Below are 25,912 nucleotides of genomic sequence, written 5' to 3' on the forward strand. Positions count from 1 at the left end.
TAGCTCATATTTCAATGGTCTATGGTAAATATTCCATTTTAATCTCCCCTGATTCACATCTTTTTATTCCAGTAATTATTAAAAAGCTGGTAGTCAACTGATCTGAGAAATATTTCCTCTTTGTTATTGTAAACTTTTAATTATTTAAATATGCAAACCAGGTTCCCTTTATGTAGTATTTTGTCTATAAAGTCAAGTTTATAACTATAATTATATGTTTCTGAAATGCTGTAAAAGTGATTTCAAGAGATATATTATCCTCATAGTGGAAAAAAATAGACGGTCACTTCTGCTTCTATTCCATTAGTTATGAATACAGACTCCTTTACAGAGTCACATAGATAGGATGGCTAGGATATTCACAGCTTGAAGATGACTAAGAATGATTTTGTTTCCCCTGGAAAGTTTTAAAACTCATCTTAGTTTAAAGAAAACACTTGAAAGTCCTCGCTATTAAGAGAACCTTCATCTTTCTCTTGCTCCTAATGTATTTATAGAACCTATTTCCTTTAATGTTCCTTGTGCTGTGTAACTCATTTTGTGCTTTAGTCTTTCTGATTTTGTCCCTGCATGCTTTGCGCTATTCTTTTGTATTTATCCTTAGCAATTTATCCATATTACCACTTTTAGTAGAATTTCTTTTGATTTTTCAGGTCATTAAAGATGCTGGATGGGAATGTAACAATTCAGTCTCTTGAAAGAAGTTATTTCAAAAAAGTGGATATAAGATGTTGATAAAATACTTGTTCAGAGTAGCAGCCGTGTTAGTCTGTATTCGCAAAAAGAAAAGGAGTACTTGTGGCACCTTAGAGACTAACAAATTTATTAGAGCATAAGCTTTCGTGAGCTACAGCTCACTTCATCGGATGCATTTGGTGGAAAAAACAGAGTAGAGATTTATATACACACACACAGAGAACATGAAACAATGGGTTTATCATACACACTGTAAGGAGAGTGATCACTTAAGATAAGCCATCACCAACAGCAGGGGGGGGAAAGGAGGAAAACCTTCCATGGTGACAAGCAGGTAGGCTAATTCCAGCAGTTAACAAGAATATCAGAGGAACAGTGGGGGGTGGGGTGGGGGGGAGAAATACTATGGGGAAATAGTTTTACTTTGTGTAATGACTCATCCATTCCCAGTCTCTATTCAAGCCTAAGTTAATTGTATCCAGTTTGCAAATTAATTCCAATTCAGCAGTCTCTCGTTGGAGTCTGTTTTTGAAGCTTTTTTGTTGAAGTATAGCCACTCTTAGGTCTGTGATCGAGTGACCAGAGAGATTGAAGTGTTCTCCTACTGGTTTTTGAATGTTATAATTCTTGAAGTCTGATTTGTGTCCATTCATTCTTTTACGTAGAGACTGTCCAGTTTGACCAATGTACATGGCAGAGGGGCATTGCTGGCACATGATGGCATATATCACATTGGTAGATGCGCAGGTGAACGAGCCTCTGATAGTATCGCTGATGTGATTAGGCCCTATGATGGTATCCCCTGAATAGATATGTGGACAGAGTTGGCAACGGGCTTTGTTGCAAGGATAGGTTCCTGGGTTAGTGGTTCTGTTGTGTGGTGTGTGGTTGCTGGTGAGTATTTGCTTCAGATTGGGGGGCTGTCTGTAAGCAAGGACTGGTCTATCTCCCAAGATCTGAGAGAGCGATGGCTCGTCCTTCAGGATAGGTTGTAGATCCTTGATGATGCGTTGGAGAGGTTTTAGTTGGGGGCTGAAGGTGATGGCTAGTGGCGTTCTGTTGTTTTCTTTGTTGGGCCTGTCCTGTAGTAGGTGACTTCTGGGTACTCTTCTGGCTCTGTCAATCTGTTTCTTCACTTCAGCAGGTGGGTATTGTAGTTGTAGGAATGCATGATAGAGATCTTGTAGGTGTTTGTCTCTGTCTGAGGGGTTGGAGCAAATGCGGTTATATCGTAGCGCTTGGCTGTAGACAATGGATCGAGTGGTATGATCTGGATGAAAGCTAGAGGCATGTAGGTAGGAATAGCGGTCAGTAGGTTTCCGATATAGGGTGGTGTTTATGTGACCATCGCTTATTAGCACCGTAGTGTCCAGGAAGTGGATCTCTTGTGTGGACTGGTCCAGGCTGAGGTTGATGGTGGGATGGAAATTGTTGAAATCATGGTGGAATTCCTCAAGAGCTTCTTTTCCATGGGTCCAGATGATGAAGATGTCATCAATGTAGCGCAAGTAGAGTAGGGGCATTAGGGGACGAGAGCTGAGGAAGCGTTGTTCTAAGTCAGCCATAAAAATGTTGGCATACTGTGGGGCCATGCGGGTACCCATCGCAATTCCCCTCTCTCCTCGTCCTCTGCATCCAAAAGAAGAGCTGCACTTAGATCATTTTCATACAGATTTAATTAGCCCCACTGGCACCAGTGGCCTGTCTGTTCTTGATGAATCTCACTTGGATTCAGGATACTTTTGGGAATGGTAGTTCCTAGCCTGCTTGTTAGTTTCACTATTGGTTTCTACTGGCATTATTAGCAAAAGGCCTATTTTCCCATTAGTAGTTATATAGAAATTCATCTCACTTCCACGTTGAAGTGATGTAAGTGAACTATTCCATATATAGATTTCAAGTGCAATTTCACGGTAAGTCAACAAAATTTAATTTACAACATTGTTCATAGTGTTTTTTAAAACTTTCCTGTTTTACTCCACAGAACAAAAACAAATTTTCAACCTATGTTGTTGCTTCAGGACTTCAGTATGGAGCTGAAGAAGGAATATTTCACTACTTTTTTAAGGTAGACGTTTTCAATTTTGGTGAAGTTTAGTTTCATATTGCACAGTTCTTAAAAGTAAAATGAAAAGGAATTTAACAAACTTCTAACAGCAATATTACTGTATGCTCAATGTCTCTACTAACAAGGCAGAGCACCTGATCCATGCCTCTTGAAGTCCATTCCCATGGTCTATACTTAAAACTTATACTAGCACGTATCAGGGTGGTGACCTGCTACAGGGCTGAAAGGGCTTGAAACCAGCCCTGGGAGAGGACTTGGGCTGTGAGGGGGCTGCTGCTGAGGAAAGCAGCAAGCCTCGGCTGACTAGGGAAGCCGCCACAGCTGGGCCACGCCCCAATCTGGGCACAGTTGGGCCCTATAAAAGGCTGTGAGCCAGGAGCTCAGGCAGTCTCTCTCTGACTGTAGAGAGGGAAGGACCTGGCTGCCTGGGGACTGAGCAAACTACCTGAATAGAGCAGCGCTGGGGAAAGGCAAAAGGAGCTGGCGAGCTCCCACCTGGAAACCCCCAGGCTGCAGGGCCTTGCGCAGGGCCTAAACAGGTTCTGGGGCTGCGAAGGGACAGCCTGGGGCTAGGTAAAGGCAGTAGGTCCTATCTCCTTTGCCTATGATGACTGGCTCTTATACTGCAGTCTGCCCCAGGGAGTGGGGTCTAGACGATGACTGGCAGTAGCTGCTGAGGCAAGATGGGATTAGGGGGATGAGGGTTCCCTGGGGAGGGGAGACCCTGAGAGTGAGGGGACACTGCTGTGGCAGAACCCCCAGATAAAGGGGCACTGTGGTCCGGGAGGGACATGGGGGCCAGCAGGGGCGAGACACCAGCAGAGGGTGCTCTGGAGCTGGTAAAAAGAGCTAATGCCTGGACAGCCAGCAGGAGGCGCCACGGGGTGAGTTGCACACCGTTACACAGCATAATTGTTTTGACCAATAGTGTGAAAAAAATACACACACTAGTTCACACAGTTATTTTGGCAAAACCCCCATTAGAGACACAACTATACCGATAAAAAAGTACCTCTGTTGACATAGCTAATGTTGTTTGTGGAGATGGTATTACTGTGCCGCAAGAACTCTTCATTCTGACAGCACATGCTGTGTCTACACTGGGGGTCTATACTGGCATGGCTATGCCAATATGGAATCATAGAAATGTAAGGCTAGAAGGGACCTTGAGAGGTTATCTAGTCCAGCCTCCTGTGCTGAGGGAGGATCAAATAAATCTAGACCATCCCTGACGGGTGTTTATCTAAAATGTTCTTAAAAACCTCCAAGGACTAGGATTCCACAGCCTCCCTTGGAAGACCATTCCAGTATTTAACTATCCTTATAGTTAGAAAGTTTTTCTTAATTACTAACTCAAATCTCACCTGCTGTAGATTAAGCCCATTACTTCTTGTCCAACCTTCAATGGACATGGAGAACATCTGAATAGCATCCTCTTTATAAAACCCCTTACCATTTGAAGACTGTTATCAGGTGTATCCTCAGTCTTCTTTTCTCAAAACTAATATATCCAGTTTTTTTAACCTTTCCACACAGGTCAGTTTTTCTAAACCTTTTATCATTTTCGTTGCCCTCCTCTGAACTCTTGTCTTTCTGAAAGTGTGGTGCCCAAAACCAGACCCAGCTGAGGCCGCGTCAGTGCCAAATACAGCAGGACAATTACCTCTAGTGTCTTACATACAATACTCCTGTTATTCCAGAATATTATCTTTTTTTGCAACTGCATCACATTGTTGGATCATATTCAACTGGTGATCCACTATAGCCCCCAGATCCTTTTGAGCAGTACTACTGCCTAGCCGGTTATTCCCCATTTTGTATTTGTACAGTTGATGTTTACTTCCTAAGTGGAGTACTTTGCACTAGTCTTTATTGAATTTCATCTTGTTGATTTCAGACCAGCTCTCTAATTTCTCCAGGTCTTTCTGAATTCTAATCATGTCCTAAAAAGGGCTAGCAACCCTTCCATCTTGGTGTCATCTGCAACTTTTATATGAAGAAAAGGAGTACTTGTGGCACCTTAGAGACTAACAAATTTATTAGAGCATAAGCTTTCGTGAGCTACAGCTCACTTCATCGGATATTTGTTAGTCTCTAAGGTGCCACAAGTACTCCTTTTCTTTTTGCAAATACAGACTAACACGGCTGCTACTCTGAAACTTTTATATGCTTACTCTACACTCCATTATCAGTTATTAATTAACATATTGAATAGTATCTGATGCAGGATAGACCCCTGTAGGACCCCACTATATACACCCTCACAGTATGACAGCAAATCATTGATAATTACTATTTGAGTATGGTCTTTCAATCAGTTATACACCCACCTTATTGTAATTTCATCTGGACCACAGCTCCCTTGTTTGCTTATGAGATTGTCATGTGGGACTGTTTCAAAAGCCTTACTAAAATCAAGATATATCAGTTCTACAGCTTCCCCCCATCCAATAGGCCAGTAACCCTGAAAAAAAGAAATTAGGTTGCTGCTTGAGAACTTACTAGAGACTGCCATTAAATAATTGTCTAACCCCGCCGTCTAATTTCCCGCAACTGTGACTATTTCAATCGATAGCACAAGAAAAAATGCTTAGAATAAACATTGGTATTATTCCTTAAAATTATATATTTAAAAAAAATAAAAAAAATCTTCCCAGCCTATACATACAGTTATGCCAGCCTAGACCCTGTAGTGTGGACATGGCCACATTGAGTCATTTAGCACATTTTTAGTTTGAAACATATTCAGTCATTCCACAGTTTTTGAACTATATCCCAGTATGTCCTATATTGGTAAGGGTATATCTATCATGGAACCCCAACAGAGTATGCAGCCTGCCTGTTGGGGATTAGGTGAACAATGTTTTTTTCAGTATAGTGTGATTTTTTTCCCCCCACCCCCCAAGCTTTCTTTATTTGTATTTTCATTTTATATCCTTTGGATATATAATAATAATAATAATAATAATAATAAAGCTTTTCCAAAACTGAGCAGTTTTGTCAAAAATGCCATTAACTTTGTAGGCTCTTGGTAGGCTGCTCACCTACATTAGCAGCTTGCAGAATTGATTACTCAGCTGTGGCTTAGACTCACATCCAAGAAACTGAACATTAAAATTCAGGATGTATATAGTTTCACCAATTGTACATATGTTCCTTTTTGCAACTCTAATTAAATATAACCTTCCTGCTTCATTTGTATTTATTTTCAGACAGCTTGGCTTGGTGAGACTCCTGCAATACCAGTTTTTGGAGATGGAAACAATTTTCTTCCAACCATTCATGTTGTTGATTTAGCAGCGTAAGTATGCTTTTTAGGGATGGCCATCCCTAGAAATGCTTAGTATCCATATATGTACCAAAACCATACCTACCAGTGGAGATTTCAAACAGCTGCTACCATTTTTTAAAATGGCATTGTATTACAGTTGACTTTGGCACATCATTTTGAGGCAAATGGAGTTTTAAATATTTCCAACATGAAAAAGGCCTTCTGGAAGTAATAACTTACAGGCACATTGAGGCCATGCTTTCAAGAAATTCGTAGAAGTACCATGTCCAGAACATAGTACCAGTCAACCAAATGGAACCAACATGGAACTGCACTACAGTTTTTGAAACTAGGATAGAAAGGACAAGTAGCAGTCTGGTGTATATTTTCTAGAGACATTGTTCCATATTCCTGAATTGTCTTGGCCAAACTAAGATATCTAGTTATCTTATCTTATGAATAAAAATCAATATGAAAATAGCATGCTTTGGACTATTCACCTTCAGAGTTTCCTCATACCCTTTGCCTCAGGGTTGCTTCTATATTATATTTCGTATTAAAGACACAATATGTTTCCTTCCACTAATGGGCATTTATTGCATTTTCTATATTCCAGGGTGTTACAAAATATAGCCGACCATAGGCCAAGGACTCACTACATTGTGGCAGTGGATGAATCTATACATACTCTTCAGGCCATAGTTAAGGTAAAACATCTTAAGATTTTGTTTCTTTGTCTAGGTATCTTTTTAGTCTTGTAAATCCTTAGGCCTCGCTCTATTAAAAGTCCCTGAATCTTCCCTGAATGATTCTGTGCAACAATTTTATAAAAACTAGTCTTGAAATCCTATAATACAAAATGTGAGCCCAGTCCTGCAGTCCATATTCAGGAAAAATTATTAGCTTCAAAAGGGGTTTTGACTGTGATAAAGGGCTGATGGATTTAACCTTATGTTTTCATCCAGTTCATATATACTGTAATTAAGCAGTCAGTATCTTTTTGAAATTCTTTTTTCCCTTGAATTGTAGGAATATAGTTTACTTTGTTTAATCACATTCCTTGAAGCAGAATCCAGCAAAGTAACCTGGAAGCTGCTGTGAAGTAGCAATCTGGTGATTTTAAATCTCAATTATTTAAAAGTGCTTTCGAAGTAATTGGCAATTTATTTGCCTACCGACACTGAAAATTGAACATACTAGGACAGAGATTATCAGATGGTAATCCATGGACTTCAGAGCCTTTTTTCTGGTAGTCTGCAGAATGAAATATTTTGAGAATCATGTAGTGGGAGTGTTGGGAAAGAAAGCAGGTCCATGATTGGCTCTTGGCTTTACAATGTGGTCCATAAAATAGAAAGCTTGCAACACTCCTTTTTTCAGTACAGATAGCAAAAAAGATCTGATATACAGCCTAGCAGAGGTATTCTACCATGTTTCTAAACTTGAACTAGTACACACATGTTTTTCAGATTGCTGTGCATGTCAGAAGTATGGATTAGATGAGTACCCAATTTAATATATGTACAATATTGTTTTCTGACAGTGCATTAGCAAAAATGTTGGACCAGGAAAAATCCAAAAGATTCCAAGAGAAAACGCTTTCTTAAGCAAAGACTTGACGGTTAGTATTTTGTTTCCTTTTTTGAATATCTTCTTTAAGGAAGGGATATGAGATGAAAATATAAATGCCATGCAATGTATTCTTTTCTTATTGTTTACATTAGCACAAAGATATGACACAAAAATATGTCAACAAAAGTGCATAAACTATAATTAGATAAAGTAAATAAAGAAGCAGGTTATAAACCACATAATAGAGAATTATGAGGAGTTTTTGCTAGTATGTAAAGCCTGATCCTGAGGCTCTCTAGTGGCGTATTGGAGCTGATGTGAGTTGAGGATGCTAAGCACCTCACAGGAGGCCCGCATAGAATTGAGCCTTTACAGAGGAAATAAGATGAAAATAGTGAGCTACAAAATTTTTTATTCTGATTAGACAATAAGATGTGGCAGATGTGAATTGTTTCTGTATTCTTACAAGCAGCATGGAATAAACTAGGTATGAATTGTCAAAGGCACTTTAGAATGTGTCCCTTTAATATTTCAGTGCAAGGATAATTGGGTGAATATGGTCTGTGTTATAAAGGTCCTTCTATCCTTAAAATCAATGAATAAGAATAGATTCAGGAGTTAAGAGAGATGGAATTAATGACTGCCACTTCATTGGTTACAGTAACAAAATTCCCACAGATGGTAGTCTTTGCAGCATGGAGTTAGGACTGGGAGAGAGACTATCAAGATAAAAATCATATCACATAATTATTTCCTTAACTCTTTGTCATTAATAACAAGCTAGATTATTAAAACTAAAATTTTAAAATTGAATTCTTGTCTTTAGGCCTGAATCATAGCCCACTAAAGTCAATGGGAGTCATTCCATTGACTTCAGTGCACTTTGGATTAGGGCCCTTTGTTTACTTTTTGCCCTTCACTCTGCTTAGAAAATGAAAGTTCCACTCTCTGGTTTCCATGCATGATCACAAACCAGTGGTATAGTGGCTGGATTTCCAACACTTTATGGGAATATTTAAATTAAAAATAAAACCTGTTTTCATTTAAATTGTTAAATAATCTTGAAAATATTAATTTTTGGTTTTGTAAAGCAGCACCCCTTACCCCTCCAATTTTTTTTTTTTTTTGAAAAAGACCTACATTTTGGGATTAAGCTACTTGGCAGTGTCCCTTTAATATCAAACAGGGAATTCTGTGTGCAATTAAATGTACTTTTGCTTGTTTAGCAAACACATTTGGATATGTTACTTGTGAACCTGCGGATGGAAGCTGTATTCTTGAAGGAGAACTTCAACATTAAGTGGGTTGCTCAGACAGGACTGGTGGAGAATATTGGGCAAGTCCTCAAAGAATACAAGCAAAGTCGGGGATTACTGGTAATTATTTCCTGTATGCTGTATTGAAGTGCTCTGATATTTTTCAAAGAGGAGTGTATAAATATACATTAAGTGACAATATTTGGAATGCTGTTAAGATATTCAAAATAAACTGACAAATAAAATATATTGGGAACTAAAACTGAAAGAAGGACCGAAGAACTAAAGAGAAGAAATACTTTTCTTTTTGTCCCTAGAACTGAAATTCTGGAGGTGAAATCAGCAGAGGGCTGTGGCTCCGGAATTAGCTCTTTCATGTGATATACCATAATATGGTGACTTTTGGAATAAAATAAGAAACATCTGTTTACTCAGGTGTTTTGATTTTAAGGCTAGTCTACACTAGAAAAGCTTTGCCAATACAGCTACATTGGTACTGTATAGCTATATCAGCAGAGAGACCCCCCTAGTGGAAATGCAGTGTATATCTGCACTAGATCTTTCATCAGTATAGCTAAATCACCTCCCGACGTAACATATGCTATATTGACTTCTTAAAGGACTTCTTTTGCCAGTATAGCTCCAGTTACATGGGGGTGAGGGGTTTTTGCTATCATAATTATGACAGTCAAGTGTGTGGATTTTTTCACATCCCTGACCAACGTCACTATGCCATCAAAACTTTGTAGTGTAGACCTGGCCTTAGGATCAGTAGCTGAGAGAGTATTTTATGTCCTTCGTGTGCTCTGGTTACAACTAAATCAGGAGGCTCTGTTATAACACAGTTGTTTCCTCACCCAGTTCCAGATGTAATATGGAACACTGTTTTCCTAAGTGGGCTAAATATTTGGCTATATTCAAATGATCAGGAGTATAGTTACTAATGGAGTGAGAGTTTTTATGACCATGCCGTTACTGTTTTGTCTTTAATTTTGTAAAGCTTCCTGGCTATGACTGTGATTGTTGTGATATCGGTGTGTAAGGAGTAAATCCTGTCCAAGCCTCCATGAATGCAGAAGGTCCAGAACCAAGCAAAACTCTTGTGGTTCATTGAAAGTCCCAGCACTCATGCACAGAAAAGGGTTTTTAGGGCTGGGCTGGGCTTCTAGATCTGTGATCACATGGACATACCAGTTCAAAAAAAGAACACTCAAGTAAATACATGAAATACTGATACAAACAATTTGGAGGTGGGAGAGGGATGATGTTAAAACTTTTATTATTAGTGGCCCAATGTATGACCCGCCCAATCAACTGTTTATTGACAGGCAAAAGAGAATTTTAGAGAGTCTTATGTTTGTATATAGTTTTAGGCCCCCGTCTTGCTTCAGAAACTGCTAGTGCAGACCCCTCTCCTGTCCAGAGTCTTACTGAAGTTAGTGGTACCGTATGTAGGCACATGCATCAGCACTAGTAGATCCTGATGTAGGTGAGTTTTGGATATACTACTGTGAATTACATTGTAGAGTGGTATTTTAGCAAGTATACGTTTAGCCCTGAATCCTGATGCTAATGCCCATATGGCTTGGCAGTATGCTGTGGATCTCTGTGAAACTGACAGGGAGGAGTCATTCATAGACCTGCAGGTCTGGTTTTAGAGCTGAAATAACACCTGTGTTTCTTGTGCCATCCCTCATGGAGGAAGGTAGTAGTATATGCACTACCCCATCCAGATCCTCACTGCATCCTGAGGCTTAGGAAGCCAATTTTTGTTCTGTTTGGAGAGTAGACTCTTCAAATTCTGCTCACCTTTGCACAGTACAGCCACACTGATTCCACTGCAAGGGGTTTTTCTAAGCTTGTGGAAAGAGACAAGATTTGTCCCTTAAATGGGGGACTGAATGAAAAATTGATGGGATGGAGCTCATAACTTAAGAGCATATCCCTGGCTCACTATCTCCCTGACCCACGGGTCTGTGGTCAAAGCAACCTTTTCCTCCAGGAAATCCTGCACCCAAGCTCAGTTCTGGGTGAAGACCTATGTGGTCTTTGTCATAACAATCCTTTAGAAGCAGCAGGGTTCCCTTGGGGCTTTTCTCCCGAGCCATGGTTCCATGGCTTTCCTCTGGAGAACATGCTGTCTCTTCACTGGTCTTTCTGTGAGGATGAAGGCCAAAAGGAACACCTTTGTCTGAATGCTGTCATGTACTCTCTTAAAGGCATGGTGTTGTGTTGGAAGGGATTGCTTAGATTTTGCGGCATTGTCTGCCACTACCCTTGGCTAGTTTATCTCCAAAAAGTAGGGCTCCTGTGAATATGGCAGAGTACTACACCTGCCTCTAGTGGCATCTGGTCACTGAGCTGGAGGCTATGGCTTTGGCTGAGAATCTCATAGCATCCATTGAGCAAATGCTGTTGCCAGGCCAACTTTCTTTAAAATAGAATCAGTCTGAGGGTGATCTCTATCCTTGAGGGCTCTGAGATCTTCCAGTCAGGAGAGAAAAGGAGTACTTGTGGCACCTTAGAGACTAACAAATTTATTTGAGCATAAGCTTTCATGAGCTACAGCTCACTTCATCGGATGCATTTGGTGGAAAATACAGTGGGGAGATTTATATACACACACAGAGAACATGAAACAATGGGTTTTATCATACACACTGTAAGGAGAGTGATCACTTAAGATGAGCCATCACCAGCAGCGGGGGGGGGAAAGGAGGAAAACCTTTCATGGTGACAAGCAAGGTAGGCTAATTCCAGCAGTTAACAAGAACATCTGAGGAACAGTGGAGGGTGGGGTGGGGGGAGAAATAACATGGGGAAATAATTGTACTTTGTGTAATGACTCATCCATTCCCAGTCTCTATTCAAGCCTAAATTAATTGTATCCAGTTTGCAAATTAATTCCAATTCAGCAGTCTCTCGTTGGAGTCTGTTTTTGAAGCTTTTTTGTTGAAGTATAGCCACTCTTAGGTCTGTGATCGAGTGACCAGAGAGATTGAAGTGTTCTCCAACTGGTTTTTGAATGTTATAATTCTTGACGTCTGATTTGTGTCCATTTAATCTTGTACGTAGAGACTGTCCAGTTTGACCAATGTACATGGCAGAGGGGCATTGCTGGCACATGATGGCATATATCACATTGGTAGATGCGCAGGTGAATGAGCCTCTGATAGTGTGGCTGATGTGATTAGGCCCTATGATGGTGTCCCCTGAATAGATATATGGACAGAGTTGGCAACGGGCTTTGTTGCAAGGATAGGTTCCTGGGCTAGTGGTTCTGTTGTGTGGTTGCTGGTGAGTATTTGCTTCAGGTTGGGGGGCTGTCTGTAAGCAAGGACTGGCCTGTCTCCCAAGATCTGTGAGAGTGATGGGTCGTCTTTCAGGATAGGTTGTAGATCCTTGATGATGCGTTGGAGAGGTTTAGTTGGGGGCTGAAGGTGATGGCTAGTGGCGTTCTGTTCTTTTCTTCGTTGGGCCTGTCCTGTAGTAGGTGACTTCTGGGTACTCTTCTGGCTCTGTCAATCTGTTTCTTCACTTCAGCAGGTGGGTATTATAGTTGTAAGAATGCATGATAGAGATCTTGTAGGTGTTTGTCTCTGTCTGAGGGGTTGGAGCAAATGCGGTTATATCGTAGAGCTTGACTGTAGACAATGGATCGTGTAGTATGATCTGGATGAAAGCTAGAGGCATGTAGGTAGGAATAGTGGTCAGTAGGTTTCCAATATAGGGTGGTGTTTATGTGACCATCGCGTATTAGCACCGTAGTGTCCAGGAACTGGATCTCTTGTGTGGACTGGTCCAGGCTGAGGTTGATGGTGGGATGGAAATTGTTGAAATCATGGTGGAATTCCTCAAGGGCTTCTTTTCCATGGGTCCAGATGATCAAGATGTCATCAATGTAGCGCAAGTAGAGTAGGGGCATTAGGGGACGAGAGCTGAGGAAGCGTTGTTCTGAGTCAGCCATAAAAATGTTGGCATACTGTGGGGCCATGTGGGTACCCATCGCAGTGCCGCTGATTTGAAGGTATACATTGTCCCCAAATGTGAAATAGTTATGGGTGAGGACAAAGTCACAAAGTTCAGCCACCAGGTTAGCCAGGACGTTATCGGGGATACTGTTCTTGACGGCTTGTAGTCCATCTTTGTGTGGAATGCTGGTGTAGAGGGCTTCTACATCCATAGTGGCTAGGATGGTGTTTTTAGGAAGATCACCAATTAACTGTAGTTTCCTCAGGAAGTCAGTGGTGTCTCGAAGATAGCTGGGAGTGCTGGTAATGTAGGGCCTGAGGAGGGAGTCTACATAGCCAGACAGTCCTCCTGTCAGGGTGCCAATGCCTGAGATGATGGGGTGTCCAGGATTTCCAGGTTTATGGATCTTGGGTAGCAGATAGAATACCCCAGGTCGGGGTTCTAGGGGTGTGTCTGTGCGGATTTGTTCTTGTGCTTTTTCAGGGAGTTTCTTGAGCAAATGCTGTAGTTTCTTTTGGTAACTCTCAGTGGGATCAGAGGTAATGGCTTGTAGAAAGTGTTGTTGGAGAGCTGCCTAGTAGCCTCTTGTTCATATTCCGACCTATTCATGATGACGACAGCACCTCCTTTGTCAGCCTTTTTGATTATGATGTCAGAGTTGTTTCTGAGGCTGTGGATGGCATTGTGTTCTGCACGGCTGAGGTTATGGGGCAAGTGATGCTGCTTTTCCACAATTTCAGCCCGTGCACGTCAGCGGAAGCACTCTATGTAGAAGTCCAGTCTGCTGTTTCGACCTTCAGGAGGAGTCTACCCAGAATCCTTCTTTTTGTAGTGTTGGTAGGAAGGTCTCTATGGGTTAATATGTTGGTCAGAGGTGTGTTGGAAATATTCGTTGAGTCGGAGACATCGAAAATAAGGTTCTAGGTCACCACAGAACTGTATCATGTTCGTGGGGGTGGAGGGCCACAAGGGGCCACAACAGTGGTTCCCGTAACCCACCCAGCAATATTGTTAATCTATCCAACTATATTGTTAACCCATCAGAAGAATCTGTCCTATCTCGGGGCCTCTCCTTTTGCTCCAAACAGATTGACAGAGCCAGAAGAGTACCCAGAAGTCACCTACTACAGGACAGGCCCAACAAAGAAAATAACAGAACGCCACTAGCCATCACCTTCAGCTCCCAACTAAACCTCTCCAACGCATCATCAAGGATCTACAACCTATCCTGAAAGACGACCCATCACTCTCACAGATCTTGGGAGACAGGCCAGTCCTTGCTTACAGACAGCCCCCCAACCTGAAGCAAATACTCACCAGCAACCACACACCAAACAGAACCACTAACCCAGGAACCTATCCCTGCAACAAAGCCCGTTGCCAACTCTGTCCACATATCTATTCAAGGGACACCATCATAGGGCCTAATCACATCAGCGACACTATCGGAGGCTCATTCACCTGCGCATCTACCAGTGTGATATATGCCATCATGTGCCAGCAATGCCCCTCTGCCATGTACATTGGTCAAACTGGACAGTCTCTACGTAAAAGAATAAATGGACACAAATCAGATATCAAGAATTATAACATTCAAAAACCAGTCGGAGAACACTTCAATCTCTCCGGTCACTCGATTACAGACCTGAGGATGGCTATCCTTCAACAAAAAAACTTCAAAAACAGACTCCAACAAGAGACTGCTGAATTGGAATTAATTTGCAAACTGGATACAATTAACTTAGGCTTCAATAGAGACTGGGAATGGATGAGTCATTACACAAAGTAAAACTATTTCCCCATGTTATTTCTCCCCCCCACCTCACCTCCCACTCTTCCTCAGATGTTCTTGTTAACTGCTGGAAATGGCCTGCCTTGCTTGTCACCATGAAAGGTTTTCCTCCTTTCCCCCCCCCCGCTGCTGGTGATGGCTCATCTTAAGTGTCACTCTCCTTACAATGTGTATGATAAAACCCATTGTTTCATGTTCTCTGTGTGTGTATATAAATCTCCCCACTGTATTTTCCACCAAATGCATCCGATGAAGTGAGCTGTAGCTCATGAAAGCTTATGCTCAAATAAATTTGTTAGTCTCTAAGGTGCCACAAGTACTCCTTTTCTTTTTGTGAATACAGACTAACACAGCTGCTACTCTGAAACCAGTCAGGAGAGAGATGCCCTGCAAAGCAAGTAGTTGCTAGGGATGTCCTGAAGGAGGCTGAGGAGGCCTCACTCTCTTTTGAGAGTGGCCTCCATTTTTCCATCCATGAGGTCCTTCGGTTAGAACTCTGTTTCTGAACTATATCCTTAGCTAGACATGCTACAGTTGCATCAACCTTTGATATCTCAGTAACTGGGACTTTTGGTTCCTGGATCCTGTAGAGGCCAAGATCCAGTTCTGTCAATGTGCTTACCTTTGTCTGGCTTGTCCCATTCATCTCTAATTACTTCCTCAAAGGGGGACTGTAGGGGAATCAGGGCCTCTGGAGAGAATTTTGAAGGGAGAAATTTGCTCATAGACTTACTCTCAGTTTTTTTGTTCAGGTTGAATATGAATAGTGGATACAACATTGTTTGGTTCATGTGGCCTTGAATTTCTCAGGGGGGAAATACCTTTCCTGAGTCTTTCCCTGGTCACGATGGGAGTCAGAGCCTGACAATTCATCCTCCTCTTTGGAAGAGGGAGAGGAGTGAGAGGAGGAGCCAACTCTTCCTATCTCTTTTATGCTTTTTCTTCCCCTTTTTCACTTTCTTTGATTTTATTTTTTAATTTTTTAAGCTTTTTTTTTTTTAGCTTGCTGAGAGAGTGTACAATCTCTGTCATGACTTTGGTGAAGTCGTTTGCTGCTAGCTTTGCTGAAGATCTGAAGTCCTCTCACGAGATCTCTTTCTGAGTCCCCATCTGCTGAATCCTATTCACTCAGGGAGGAGTGAGGGGAAATGCTTCCAAAGCCCTCCTGGCCAAATTGGGAAGGAGGAGGAGTGGTTATTACTGGATTGAGATTCACTTACTCATTAGATGGGTCTAACAAATCTTTATTAAGGCAAAAACACTCATCAAATAGTGATGAATTACAAGTGGGAAGCTCATCAGGATGATCTCATCACAGTCACTTCCAACACTGGACAATACAGCTTCAACCTCCCTTTGTTACACAGATTTATTTATAACTTTTTGTTGTTGTTTTTTATACATATGTATTAGTCCCTGATTTCCATGTTCACTTTCATCCCCTGACAGCATAAGTTTAGTGTTAGCTCAAACCAGTTTCTTCTAGCTTTGTGGCTACTTTATCTTTTATTTTCCTCACAAACATGATTACTTTGTAATTTTTTACACATGCATAGTTCTACTTACATTGTTAAACGTTATTAGAGTAGATTCTTAAAATTCACAGCGGGCTTCTATCAGGCCTAAATATGCTTTTACTTTCAATGCTTATGATTAGGGTGACCAGACGTCCCGTTTTTAAAAATACAGTCCTGTATTTAAGCCCTCCTGCAGGTGTCCAGACTTTTTCTTAAAAATGGAAAAATTGTCCCATATTTTCTGACTCCCCTGCATCAGTACTGGCAGGTCCTGCTGCTGGCTAGATCCCTGCTTGCCAGCCACCCGCCTACTAGCGGTAAATGGCTTGGGTCCAGTGGCTGACTATGGGGGAGGGTGTGCAAGGCTGGTGGCAGAGGCTGGTCCATTAGAACAGCCCCTGCTGCATGCTGGCTTGTGGCCAGCAGGGTCCCCCCCTCCACCCTCCCCTTTCCAGCTGGCACTGCCTATGAGCTGCGGTGGCTGGTGAGTGAGGGCAGGCTGTGACTGGTTACATGTCGCTTCTGCTGCTCACCCATTGGCCCTTTATATGCTCCCCCTCTCGCTGTCCTCTCCCTGCATTGTCCCTTCCCATGTGCCCCCCCCCGCCCTGCTGCTCCTCCATAACTGGCAGGGCATGTCCTGCTCCCAGCACTGGGCAGAAAACCAGCCCTTGGTCAGAGCACTGAGCTCACCATCAGCCTGGCCAGCAGGCTCTTTCCTTCCCCTACTGCGTCTGGCTGGACTGGTGCCTTGGGAAATCCCAAGACCCTCTGGCCTGGGGCACTGGCCAGGAAGAGCTGAGACCTGTATGTGCCAAAGCCCCACACAGTGCTGGCATGGGTAAGTCACTCCGCCCCTCAACTATGCTCTGGAGTGGCAGAGGGGAAGCGATTTCCAGCCTGTTCACACCTGAACCTGCAGGCTCCATAGCAGCGCCCCGGGCAGAGGCTTAGCACCCTCTTCATCCCCCCTGCCCTGGGTTCGCGGAAGCCCCTGCAGTCAAGTTTCCTGGGCCCTGGTGCACAATGCATCCCTAGGGCTTAACCCCTTCCTGCTTGCACTGTAGCTGAGGGACGAGATGGCTGGGTTATGTCAGTGCCCAGCAGCAGCCTTGAGGTGTTAGCTGCCTTTTGACACTGTGCGGGCAGGAAGGGACAAGCTGCTTTCAGCCACCAGGGAGAGGTGGAATGGAGGGGAGATGAGCTCTGCAAAGAGATGGGCTAGGTCATCCCTGCCCCACCCTCTCCCCTGCAGCTGGAAGCAGCTCCTGTCCCTTCCCTCCCATACAATGCTGAAAGGTTGCTGTTGGCCACATTCTGGTGTGAACCCTGGTGGCAGAAATCTGGGGACGGGGGGCATGTGACCCTGTGTGCACACCCCCACCCCAACATGTTGCCTCAGGAACATGCGGTGCCAGGTACCAGGAGAGGCAGGTCGGTCCCGGGGGCCTGGCCAGCCAGGCATGGAGGGTGGTGAGTGCTGGGCAGGGAGGGTCGGGTTGGTCGGTCTCACTCCCACCCCCTGTGAGAAAGGTGAATGGGAGTGCGTATGTGTCACCCCTCCCCGTGTGAACCCTAAAGCCTTAAAGATAATAAGGTAAATAAAAAAGAATCCAACTATGCAGTATTTCTTTTTAACAGGGGCTCAGTCAACTTGATGTTAATTTGAATGTTTGTATGATTGATTGCCGCTTAATTCACTTGAATACGATTAATGTTATCAGGTGTCCCGTGTTCAGCATAAGGAAATATGGTCACCCTTCTTATGATCCCAGTTTCTTTTTCCAGAGTGATCAGGATCCATTTTTAGAACTTGGGGGGAGGGGGAATTTGTGACCCTGTAAATCTGCTTTCTGTTTTCTCCAGGGGCCCACTGGGAATTACCCCCTGAGTTGTTCACTAGACCCTCCTCATCCTTGGACCCTCTCCCTGCCCAGCCTATAGATTCTTGGTCCATTTTTGCCATGTCGGAACCACAGCTGCTCTGGTGGCTAGGGGATACCACATGCCTGCCTGACTCATAGCACTGGGACCTAACAGAATTAGGGGTAGAAGGCTGGGTGTAGGCTGGGTACACATCACTGTCTGCTGAGCCTGGGAAGGCAGTCTCACAGATGGAGCACCATTTGGATTTCATTTGGTGCTTTTTAGGGTACTCTGCCATATCCAGAAGGTGCAGAGGAGCCGGCAGGATGCACTGCAGACCAAGCTCCAGAGAGTTCCAACACATGGCTAAAAAAACTGGCCAACGGGGGAAGAGAGGCTGGGAGGACAATTGCTGCTCAGCCCTGCCCCAAATGTTGACATTCCCCTCCCCCTGCAACCCAAAACCATAGGCAGATGTTAACTGGGAGCTTTAAAAACCACTATCCACACGTCAGTGTCAGAGAAACTGGAGGAAAGCAGGAGCTGAGGGAGCATGGCCATACCAAGTGGCTCCAAAACTCTGATCCATCTCTGTAAGCTGCAGAGAGAGGAGAGCTGCCCAAAGTCAAGAATTGTAGGAGACACTGAGCTCCAGAAATAGGACATCCAAGGGCAGAATTTATACACTGAAAGTTCATCTAAAATAGGTATCAATTGTATGTTAATTTGTTTGTTCATATATTTTCTACTGGTCGTAGGGGAAAGACCAGACATTTAAAACAAAAATCACACTATTTGCTTAATTCCTTTTTATCTTTTTTCTTTCAGCCAGTCAAAATTTGTGTTCTTGGTCCTCCTGCAGTTGGGAAATCTACTATTGCTGAAGAACTCTGCAAACACTACAAGCTACAGCACATTAAAATAAAGGATGTAATTTCTGAAGCAGTAGAAAACCTGGTATGTGGGTAACTCTTCTTTAGGATTATTATTTTGGTTTTCATAGTTTTAAAATGTAAAATGTTTGAAATCATTTATGAATTAGTTAGAAAACTGTGATTTAGAAGTTGAAGAATGACCATAGGAAATAACCTTCTTCTAGTAGAATGCAATGAGGAATTAAAAATATCCTAACTTTATTGTAGATGCCCAACTGTTGCTGTTGAAACTAATCCCTGCCTTTTCCATTTTTCAGTATCTGCAAAAGCCAAAAAATATTTTATTTAACCTAGGCTGTAAAGGCGTGATCTTGTGACATGTTGAGTACTGAGCATTCCTTATTTTAACTGATTGTAATTAGTGAAGATGGCTCAGAACCTCACAGCTTAGAATGAGCTCCATATCTATATAATAAAATTCCAGGATTGTCACTCCGTGTGTCTTATGTTTTTATGTGTGTCACTCTGAAGCTTGGAATGTCTGAGTTAGCGTGAAGCTGGAAAAAGCTACAAGTACAGTTGAAAGCTCTTTTTGTTCAGAATATCTCTAGGTTCAATTATCACTAGGATTCGGAGTCTGTTACCATCTGATTTTTAAGTTCTTGGCCATTTTGACTTTGAGTTACACCCGTACTGTGTACACCTACAGGAAGGCGTGTGTCTATGCCATGCCAAGGGTCCTAGACAATTGTGATATCAACCCAATCACCGACCTTAGTCTTCAGTTATTTTGAATGCAAAAATTTCATTGGTTGTATGAAGGAATCTGCACAACTACCCCCAACATACAGCATAGCCTTCCCTCCACAACACAACCAGCATATACAATAACCCCAAAAACACACAGACTGTCACTGTGGCACATTCCCCTCATTTGCCATTCACGCAACACTCCCCACACACAAATCAACAAAACCAGCCACACAACACAATCAGCACACACAGTAACCCCAAACATCGCTCTTAATCCTAGAATGTCTGTTGAACCAATGTGAAGCAATGGAAACAGCTACAAGCCTGGTTGAGAGCGCTTTTTGTTTAAAATATCACCAGGTTCAATCATCATTGGGATTCATGGTCTGTTACCATCTACCTGAGCCATTTTTGGCTTTTTTACATACATAACTTTATGAATTACACCTGTGTGACAGCACAGGCTTTCAGCTATTAGTCTGAAACTAAGATGCAAACAGTTGCCCAAATGTTGTCCTTAATTATACCTTTCTAATACCAAAGGCAGAATTTAGCCAAACTATTTTTGAACCTTATTTTTGTATATAGGAAAAAATTATTGCTCCTAAAGAAACAGTGGAAACTGAAGAGGTGGGAGAGGAAGGAGAAGAAGATGATGAAGAAGAAGGGAACAGTACAGAAGAGGCACAAGAACTCTTAGATGGAGTCAAAGAAAACATGGAGCAGAATGGAGGTAAGGCATGAAAGGGAAAGGCATAGTGATAATGGTAGCCTGGATTTTAGTTAATAGATGCAACTTTTATACAAATGAAAAATCAGGAAATTGATTTGTGCCTGTACCTTTAGACCTTATAGCTCCCATTGAAGACAAGGGTCATGCCCTCTGTTTGCAGCGTTATGAACCTTTACCTCACTTACCTTTGTGCAATTCCATTGAAATAATTGGGATTGTATGAGAGTAAAGGGACAAAATTTGACCTAATGTGTCTGTTAAAAGTCATATATACATTTTTAAACACTGAAAAACTATTATAATAGTAGCAATTGTTTTCTATATATATTTTTATGCAGCCCTTTTGACACTACAAACTGACATTCTACATACAGCTCTATATTCAGTCTCTCTAGATTCTGGGCAAGAATATTTTCTAATTTAATCATATCATAAATTATTTTCTAATTTAATTATATCATTTAAGAAGTGAGAGCCTAATTAATGTCACTTAAAATAAAAAGCTAGCCAGGTCTAACTGGGTTTCTTGATTGCAACTAACCTTGAAAAAAATCAATTAACTTTTTGTTCTTTGGTTCTCCCCTTTTGGTGAAGGGTAAATAATGCTTACCCATGTTTGTAAAATACTTTAAGGCCTGTGGATGGAAAAAGTGCCATATAAGTGTTTTAATTATTATTTGTGGCTAAAGTCATGTGTGCTTTTGGCCTTGTGCTTCTTAACACACTGAGGTTTGCAATGATTTCCCATGAAAAAGCACTGGATTCTTTTGTCTAATTAACGTATGCTTTATCTGCAAAATTAATGAGCACTGCTGCATTATCTCCTGTGTGGCTTTGATTTACTCTTAAAACAATGAAACCTTTTACAATCAAAATATTTTGATTACAGTGGATTATATATATTTAACTAAGACTTTTTAAAAAGGAAGCAAAGGGAATGGGAGGGAGTTGGAGTATTGATTACAAATGAAGTAAAAATCTGAGTTTTATTCCCAGGACATTGGGGTTTTATTGTAACATTTATTTAATGACCTGGGCCAAGTCACTAAAACTACTTTGTGCCTCAGTTTACCCATCTGAAACTGAGCATAATACCTGTCTCACATGGGTTTTGCCAAGTGTTTTAATGACAAATTGAATATGTGTTTGTAAAACTGTTTGAGGCCCTTAGTAAAATCCAACATTTTACAAGCTTAACTGTTCTGCTACATTCTTCTCTCTAAATGTGTTTTTGTTTTGTCAAGTAAATTCAGAAATTAATTCTAGATGCTTCAGGAGATACTGCAAGTCCCTGGGGGTTACCAGTATGTTATACTACTATGTCCAATTTATTTATTTTTACTCCTTTGATCTTGGGATAATAGTTAAACTCGTCAAACATAAACAGTCTTATGAAAGGAATCTTTCATTTTATACCTGATGATAATTTTGTGGTACTCTGAAGACTCTGTAACATATCAGTACATATTACCATAGGTGATTCTGTGTAGTTACCAAATAGTGATCCCAAGGAGATAGTTAGGCATTCTCAGATCTCAACTCAAAGACTCTCTGACAAGTGTATAAAAATGTTAGTAAAATCTTTCAGATGTTCATCTTCCACATAAACCATACACAGGTTAACTCTATTTGAATGCATATGTTAAATTCTCAGGTCGTCTGGATGATCAGTATGTGATTAGATTCATGAAAGAAAAGCTAAAGTCTATGTCTTGCAAGAATCAAGGATATATTTTGGATGGGTTTCCAAAGACCTATGACCAGGCAAAAGATCTATTTAATTGTAAGTTACAGAGTTCTGCTGTATTTGTTATGTATGTATGAAGAATGGAAAAGGGCAAATATAGTGCTGATCTATAAAAAGGGAAATAAAGACAACCCAGGGAATTAAAGACCAGTCAGCTTAACTTCTGTACCCGGAAAGATAAGGGAGCAAATAATTAAGCAATCAATTTGCAAACATCTAGAAGACAATAAGGTGATAAGTAACAGTCAGCATGGATTTGTCAAAAACAAATCATGTCAAAGCAACCTGATGGCTTTATTTGACAGGTAACAAGCCTCGTGGATAGGGGGGAAGCAGTAGACATGGTATATCTTGACTTTAGTAAAGCTTTTGATACTGTCTCACATGACCTTCTCATAAACTAGGTAAATGCAACCTAGATGGAGCTACTATAAGGTGGGTGCAAAACTGGTTGGAAAACCGTTCCCAAAGAATAGTTATCAGTGGATCAAACTGGAAAAATAGAGAAATGGTCAGAAGTAAATAGGATGAAATTCAATAAGGACAAATGTGAAGTACTCCATTTAGATTCATGAAAGAAAAGCTAAAGTCAATGTCTTGCAAGAATCAAGGATATATTTTGGATGGGTTTCCAAAGACCTATGACCAGGCAAAAGATCTATTTAATTGTAAGTTACAGAGTTCTGCTGTATTTGTTATGTATGTATGAAGAATGGAAAAGGGCAAATATAGTGCTGATCTATAAAAAGGGAAACATCTAGAAGATAGAACGTATACTAGCTGTTTTGGGGGGCTGGGGTGGACATGTCTCCGAATGTCCATGCTGACTGTTACTTATCACCTTTATTGTATTATCTAGACGCGTGCTGCTATGAGACACACTTTTCTACATCTCAGCAGGAGCAGCATGCACACCCACCATCTTCTGGCCAACTCCTGCTACTGGCAATAGAACGTATACTAGAACGTATACTAGCTGTTTTGGGGGGCTGGGGTGGACATGTCTCCGAATGTCCATGCTGACTGTTACTTATCACCTTATTGTCTTCTAGATGTTTGCAAATTGATTGCTTAATTATTTGCTCCCTTATCTTTCCGGGTACAGAAGTTAAGCTGACTGGTCTTTAATTCCCTGGGTTGTCTTTATTATACCAGTCAGCTTAACTTCTGTACCCGGAAAGATAAGGGAGCAAATAATTAAGCAATCAATTTGCAAACATCTAGAAGACAATAAGGTGATAAGTAACAGTCAGCATGGACATTCGGAGACATGTCCACCCCAGCCCCCCAAAACAGCTAGTATACGTTCTATTGCCAGTAGCAGGAGTTGGCCAAAGATGGTGGGTGTGCATGCTGCTCCTGCTGAGATGTAGAAAAGTGTGTCTCATAGCAGCACGCGTCTAGATAATACTTAGTCCTGCCACGAGTGCTGGGGACTGGACTAGATGACCTCTAGGTCCTTTCCAGCTCTATGATTCTATGCAGAGTATTTTTATTTGTTATATGTTCACCACTAGCATTGTGCTGATTACTGTATAGGATACAAATATAAAAACAGTCCCTTTCCCAAGAGGCTTACAATTGAAGGATTGTACATCACTTCCTTTTAGTTAAGAAAGTCAGTGTTTTCAAAATATGTCCTGGTAAATAAAGGAATGAATAAATAAATGTACAAACATGGAGAACTCAGTCCTTCTGTGTGCTGAGCTAGTGTATAGTGAGTTGTTGGGGGGAAATAGTATAGAAGCCTATTCCACCAATGTAAGAATTCCACAGGACTGCTTTAAGAAAAGAGTCCAGCTAATGGGCCAGCCCAGAGCTTCAGTTCATGTAAATCAGCATAACTCCACTGAAGTCAATGGAGCTGTGTGATTTACACCAGTTGAGGATCTTTCCCCAAGTCTCTAAGCAGGCATTGTCTACACATTTGGAGACATGTCCACCCCAGCCCCCCAAAACAGCTAGTATACGTTCTATTGCCAGTAGCAGGAGTTGGCCAGAAGATGGTGGGTGTGCATGCTGCTCCTGCTGAGATGTAGAAAAGTGTGTCTCATAGCAGAATCCTGCAGTGGCTGGCAGGATCTCTGTGTCTGATGTTCATGTACCATATGGGGGGCGGGGGGAGAGAGAAAGAGAGAGAGAATGAATATGCACCAAGCTAATTTTAAACAATAGAACTCTTCTGAATCATGAAGATCTAGCATCATTTGTGCTTCTTATTTAGCAGTATCTAAACTTTTTTTTCTGAATTATTTACCCACCTATCTCACAGTGGTGCTGTCAGGATTCATTAATTAGTGTCATTTGACCATATAAAGAACTGGTACTACATAAAGGACAGGTATTGTTACTAGCACCTCTTTAGTTAACGTTAGTAATATAGTTTCTTCAGGTGACAGTGTTAATTATATTGTACTTTTATTTTAGTTGAAGATGATGAGGAAGAAGAGACAAGAAGCAAAGTGCCTCGCTATGATAAATTAATCACTCCTGGTAAGTTTACTATACTACAAAGGGCAGAGTTTTAAAAGAATACTCACACCATTAAGAAGCACTCCTTTTGTTGCTGGATTTAAGCATATAGTGGCCCTAATCTCATTGGAGCAAAGATTTGGTCCAGACCTCTAGACAGACAGCAACAGATGATGAAGCACTAACTTTTGAACCAAGCAGCTTCTTCTATTCATAAATTGAGACACTTGTAGTCCACATTTTTAAAGTGAAAACATGAATAAATCATTGTGATGCACTGTGATGACCCTGGCAACAGGATCTGCAGGGGAGGTCTAAAAACACAGCTGTTCCAAGAAAAGAAGAGTGACTATGTGAGAGAAGGTTGCACTCTCAACCCATGGCTATGCTGAGGGGGGAAACATTTTTGTTCATTTTCTGAGTTTTACTAACTGTTATGCTGTACCTGGTTCTATAAATTTCTTCCCAAAAAAAGACGATACTGCTTGACTTTGCTAAACTGCTTCACCAATTTACAATAGTATTTCTAAAATTAGATAAATTAGTCCTTATTTCCTTTGACTTAAATGACAGTTTTATCTGAGGCTTAGGGCTTGTCTACACTGGCGCTTTACAGCACTACAAAGTTCTCGGTCAGGGGGGTGAAAAAGAACTCCCCTGAGCACAGCAAGTTTCAGCATTGTCAAGTGCCAGTGTAGACAGTGCACCAGCACTGGGAGCTGCACTCCCAGTTCTGGTAGCGACGTCCCTCATGGAGGTGGCAGCGCTGCCATGGCGGCGTTTTAGCATTGCCAGAGTAGACTATCCCTAAGTCTACACTAGTAACTTATGTCGGTATAACTGTGTTGCTCAAGGGAATGGAAAATCCACATTCCTAGCAACACAAGTATACTGATTACCTCCTGGCGTGATGTCAATGGGAGGGCTTCTCCTGTTAATGTAGCTACTGCCTCTCAGGGAAGTGGATTGCCTATACTGACAGGAGAAGTCCACCTGTCAGCATAGGTAGCATTTTCACTGAAGCTGAATAAAGATATGAATAAAGATTATTATTTTATAAAGAATAAAAATTTGAGACTGTTAAACTAATACAAAGTAAAATGTTTTCACATGCCCTTCCAATATTTTTCCCTACCACTGTACTACAGATAACAATGATACTAAATTATATTGCATCTGGCATATTTTATTTTTATGTACTGCTTAGGTGCATGATAGTTTACTTAACCCGAGCATAGGTACATTTATTTATGAGATTAGAAATCCCAGTCTATAGTAATCTAGTCCATGAGGTCTTTTGAATAGATGAGTTAAGTTTTCCA

General features: G+C 41.5%; 1 protein-coding gene across 4 annotated transcripts in view; it reads left to right on the forward strand.

The window, feature by feature from the left end:
• AK7 (adenylate kinase 7) overlaps window positions 1-25,912 on the forward strand; it is a 62,159-nt gene that overhangs the window by 17,218 nt on the left and 19,029 nt on the right. For 2 of the 4 annotated variants that reach the window (XM_038404403.2, XM_043516350.1), the window contains 9 exons: window positions 2,681-2,764; window positions 5,977-6,065; window positions 6,652-6,742; window positions 7,579-7,656; window positions 8,834-8,983; window positions 18,839-18,967; window positions 20,227-20,371; window positions 22,026-22,154; window positions 24,546-24,611. In XM_038404403.2, coding sequence (XP_038260331.1) covers window positions 2,681-2,764; window positions 5,977-6,065; window positions 6,652-6,742; window positions 7,579-7,656; window positions 8,834-8,983; window positions 18,839-18,967; window positions 20,227-20,371; window positions 22,026-22,154; window positions 24,546-24,611 — 961 coding nt within the window. The remainder of the gene's footprint in view (window positions 1-2,680; window positions 2,765-5,976; window positions 6,066-6,651; window positions 6,743-7,578; window positions 7,657-8,833; window positions 8,984-18,838; window positions 18,968-20,226; window positions 20,372-22,025; window positions 22,155-24,545; window positions 24,612-25,912) is intronic. The other 2 variants (XM_043516349.1, XM_043516348.1) reach the window with 2 other exon arrangements.

This window comes from Dermochelys coriacea, chromosome 6 (assembly GCF_009764565.3).
Source record: "Dermochelys coriacea isolate rDerCor1 chromosome 6, rDerCor1.pri.v4, whole genome shotgun sequence".
NCBI classification, from domain to species: Eukaryota; Metazoa; Chordata; order Testudines; family Dermochelyidae; genus Dermochelys; species Dermochelys coriacea.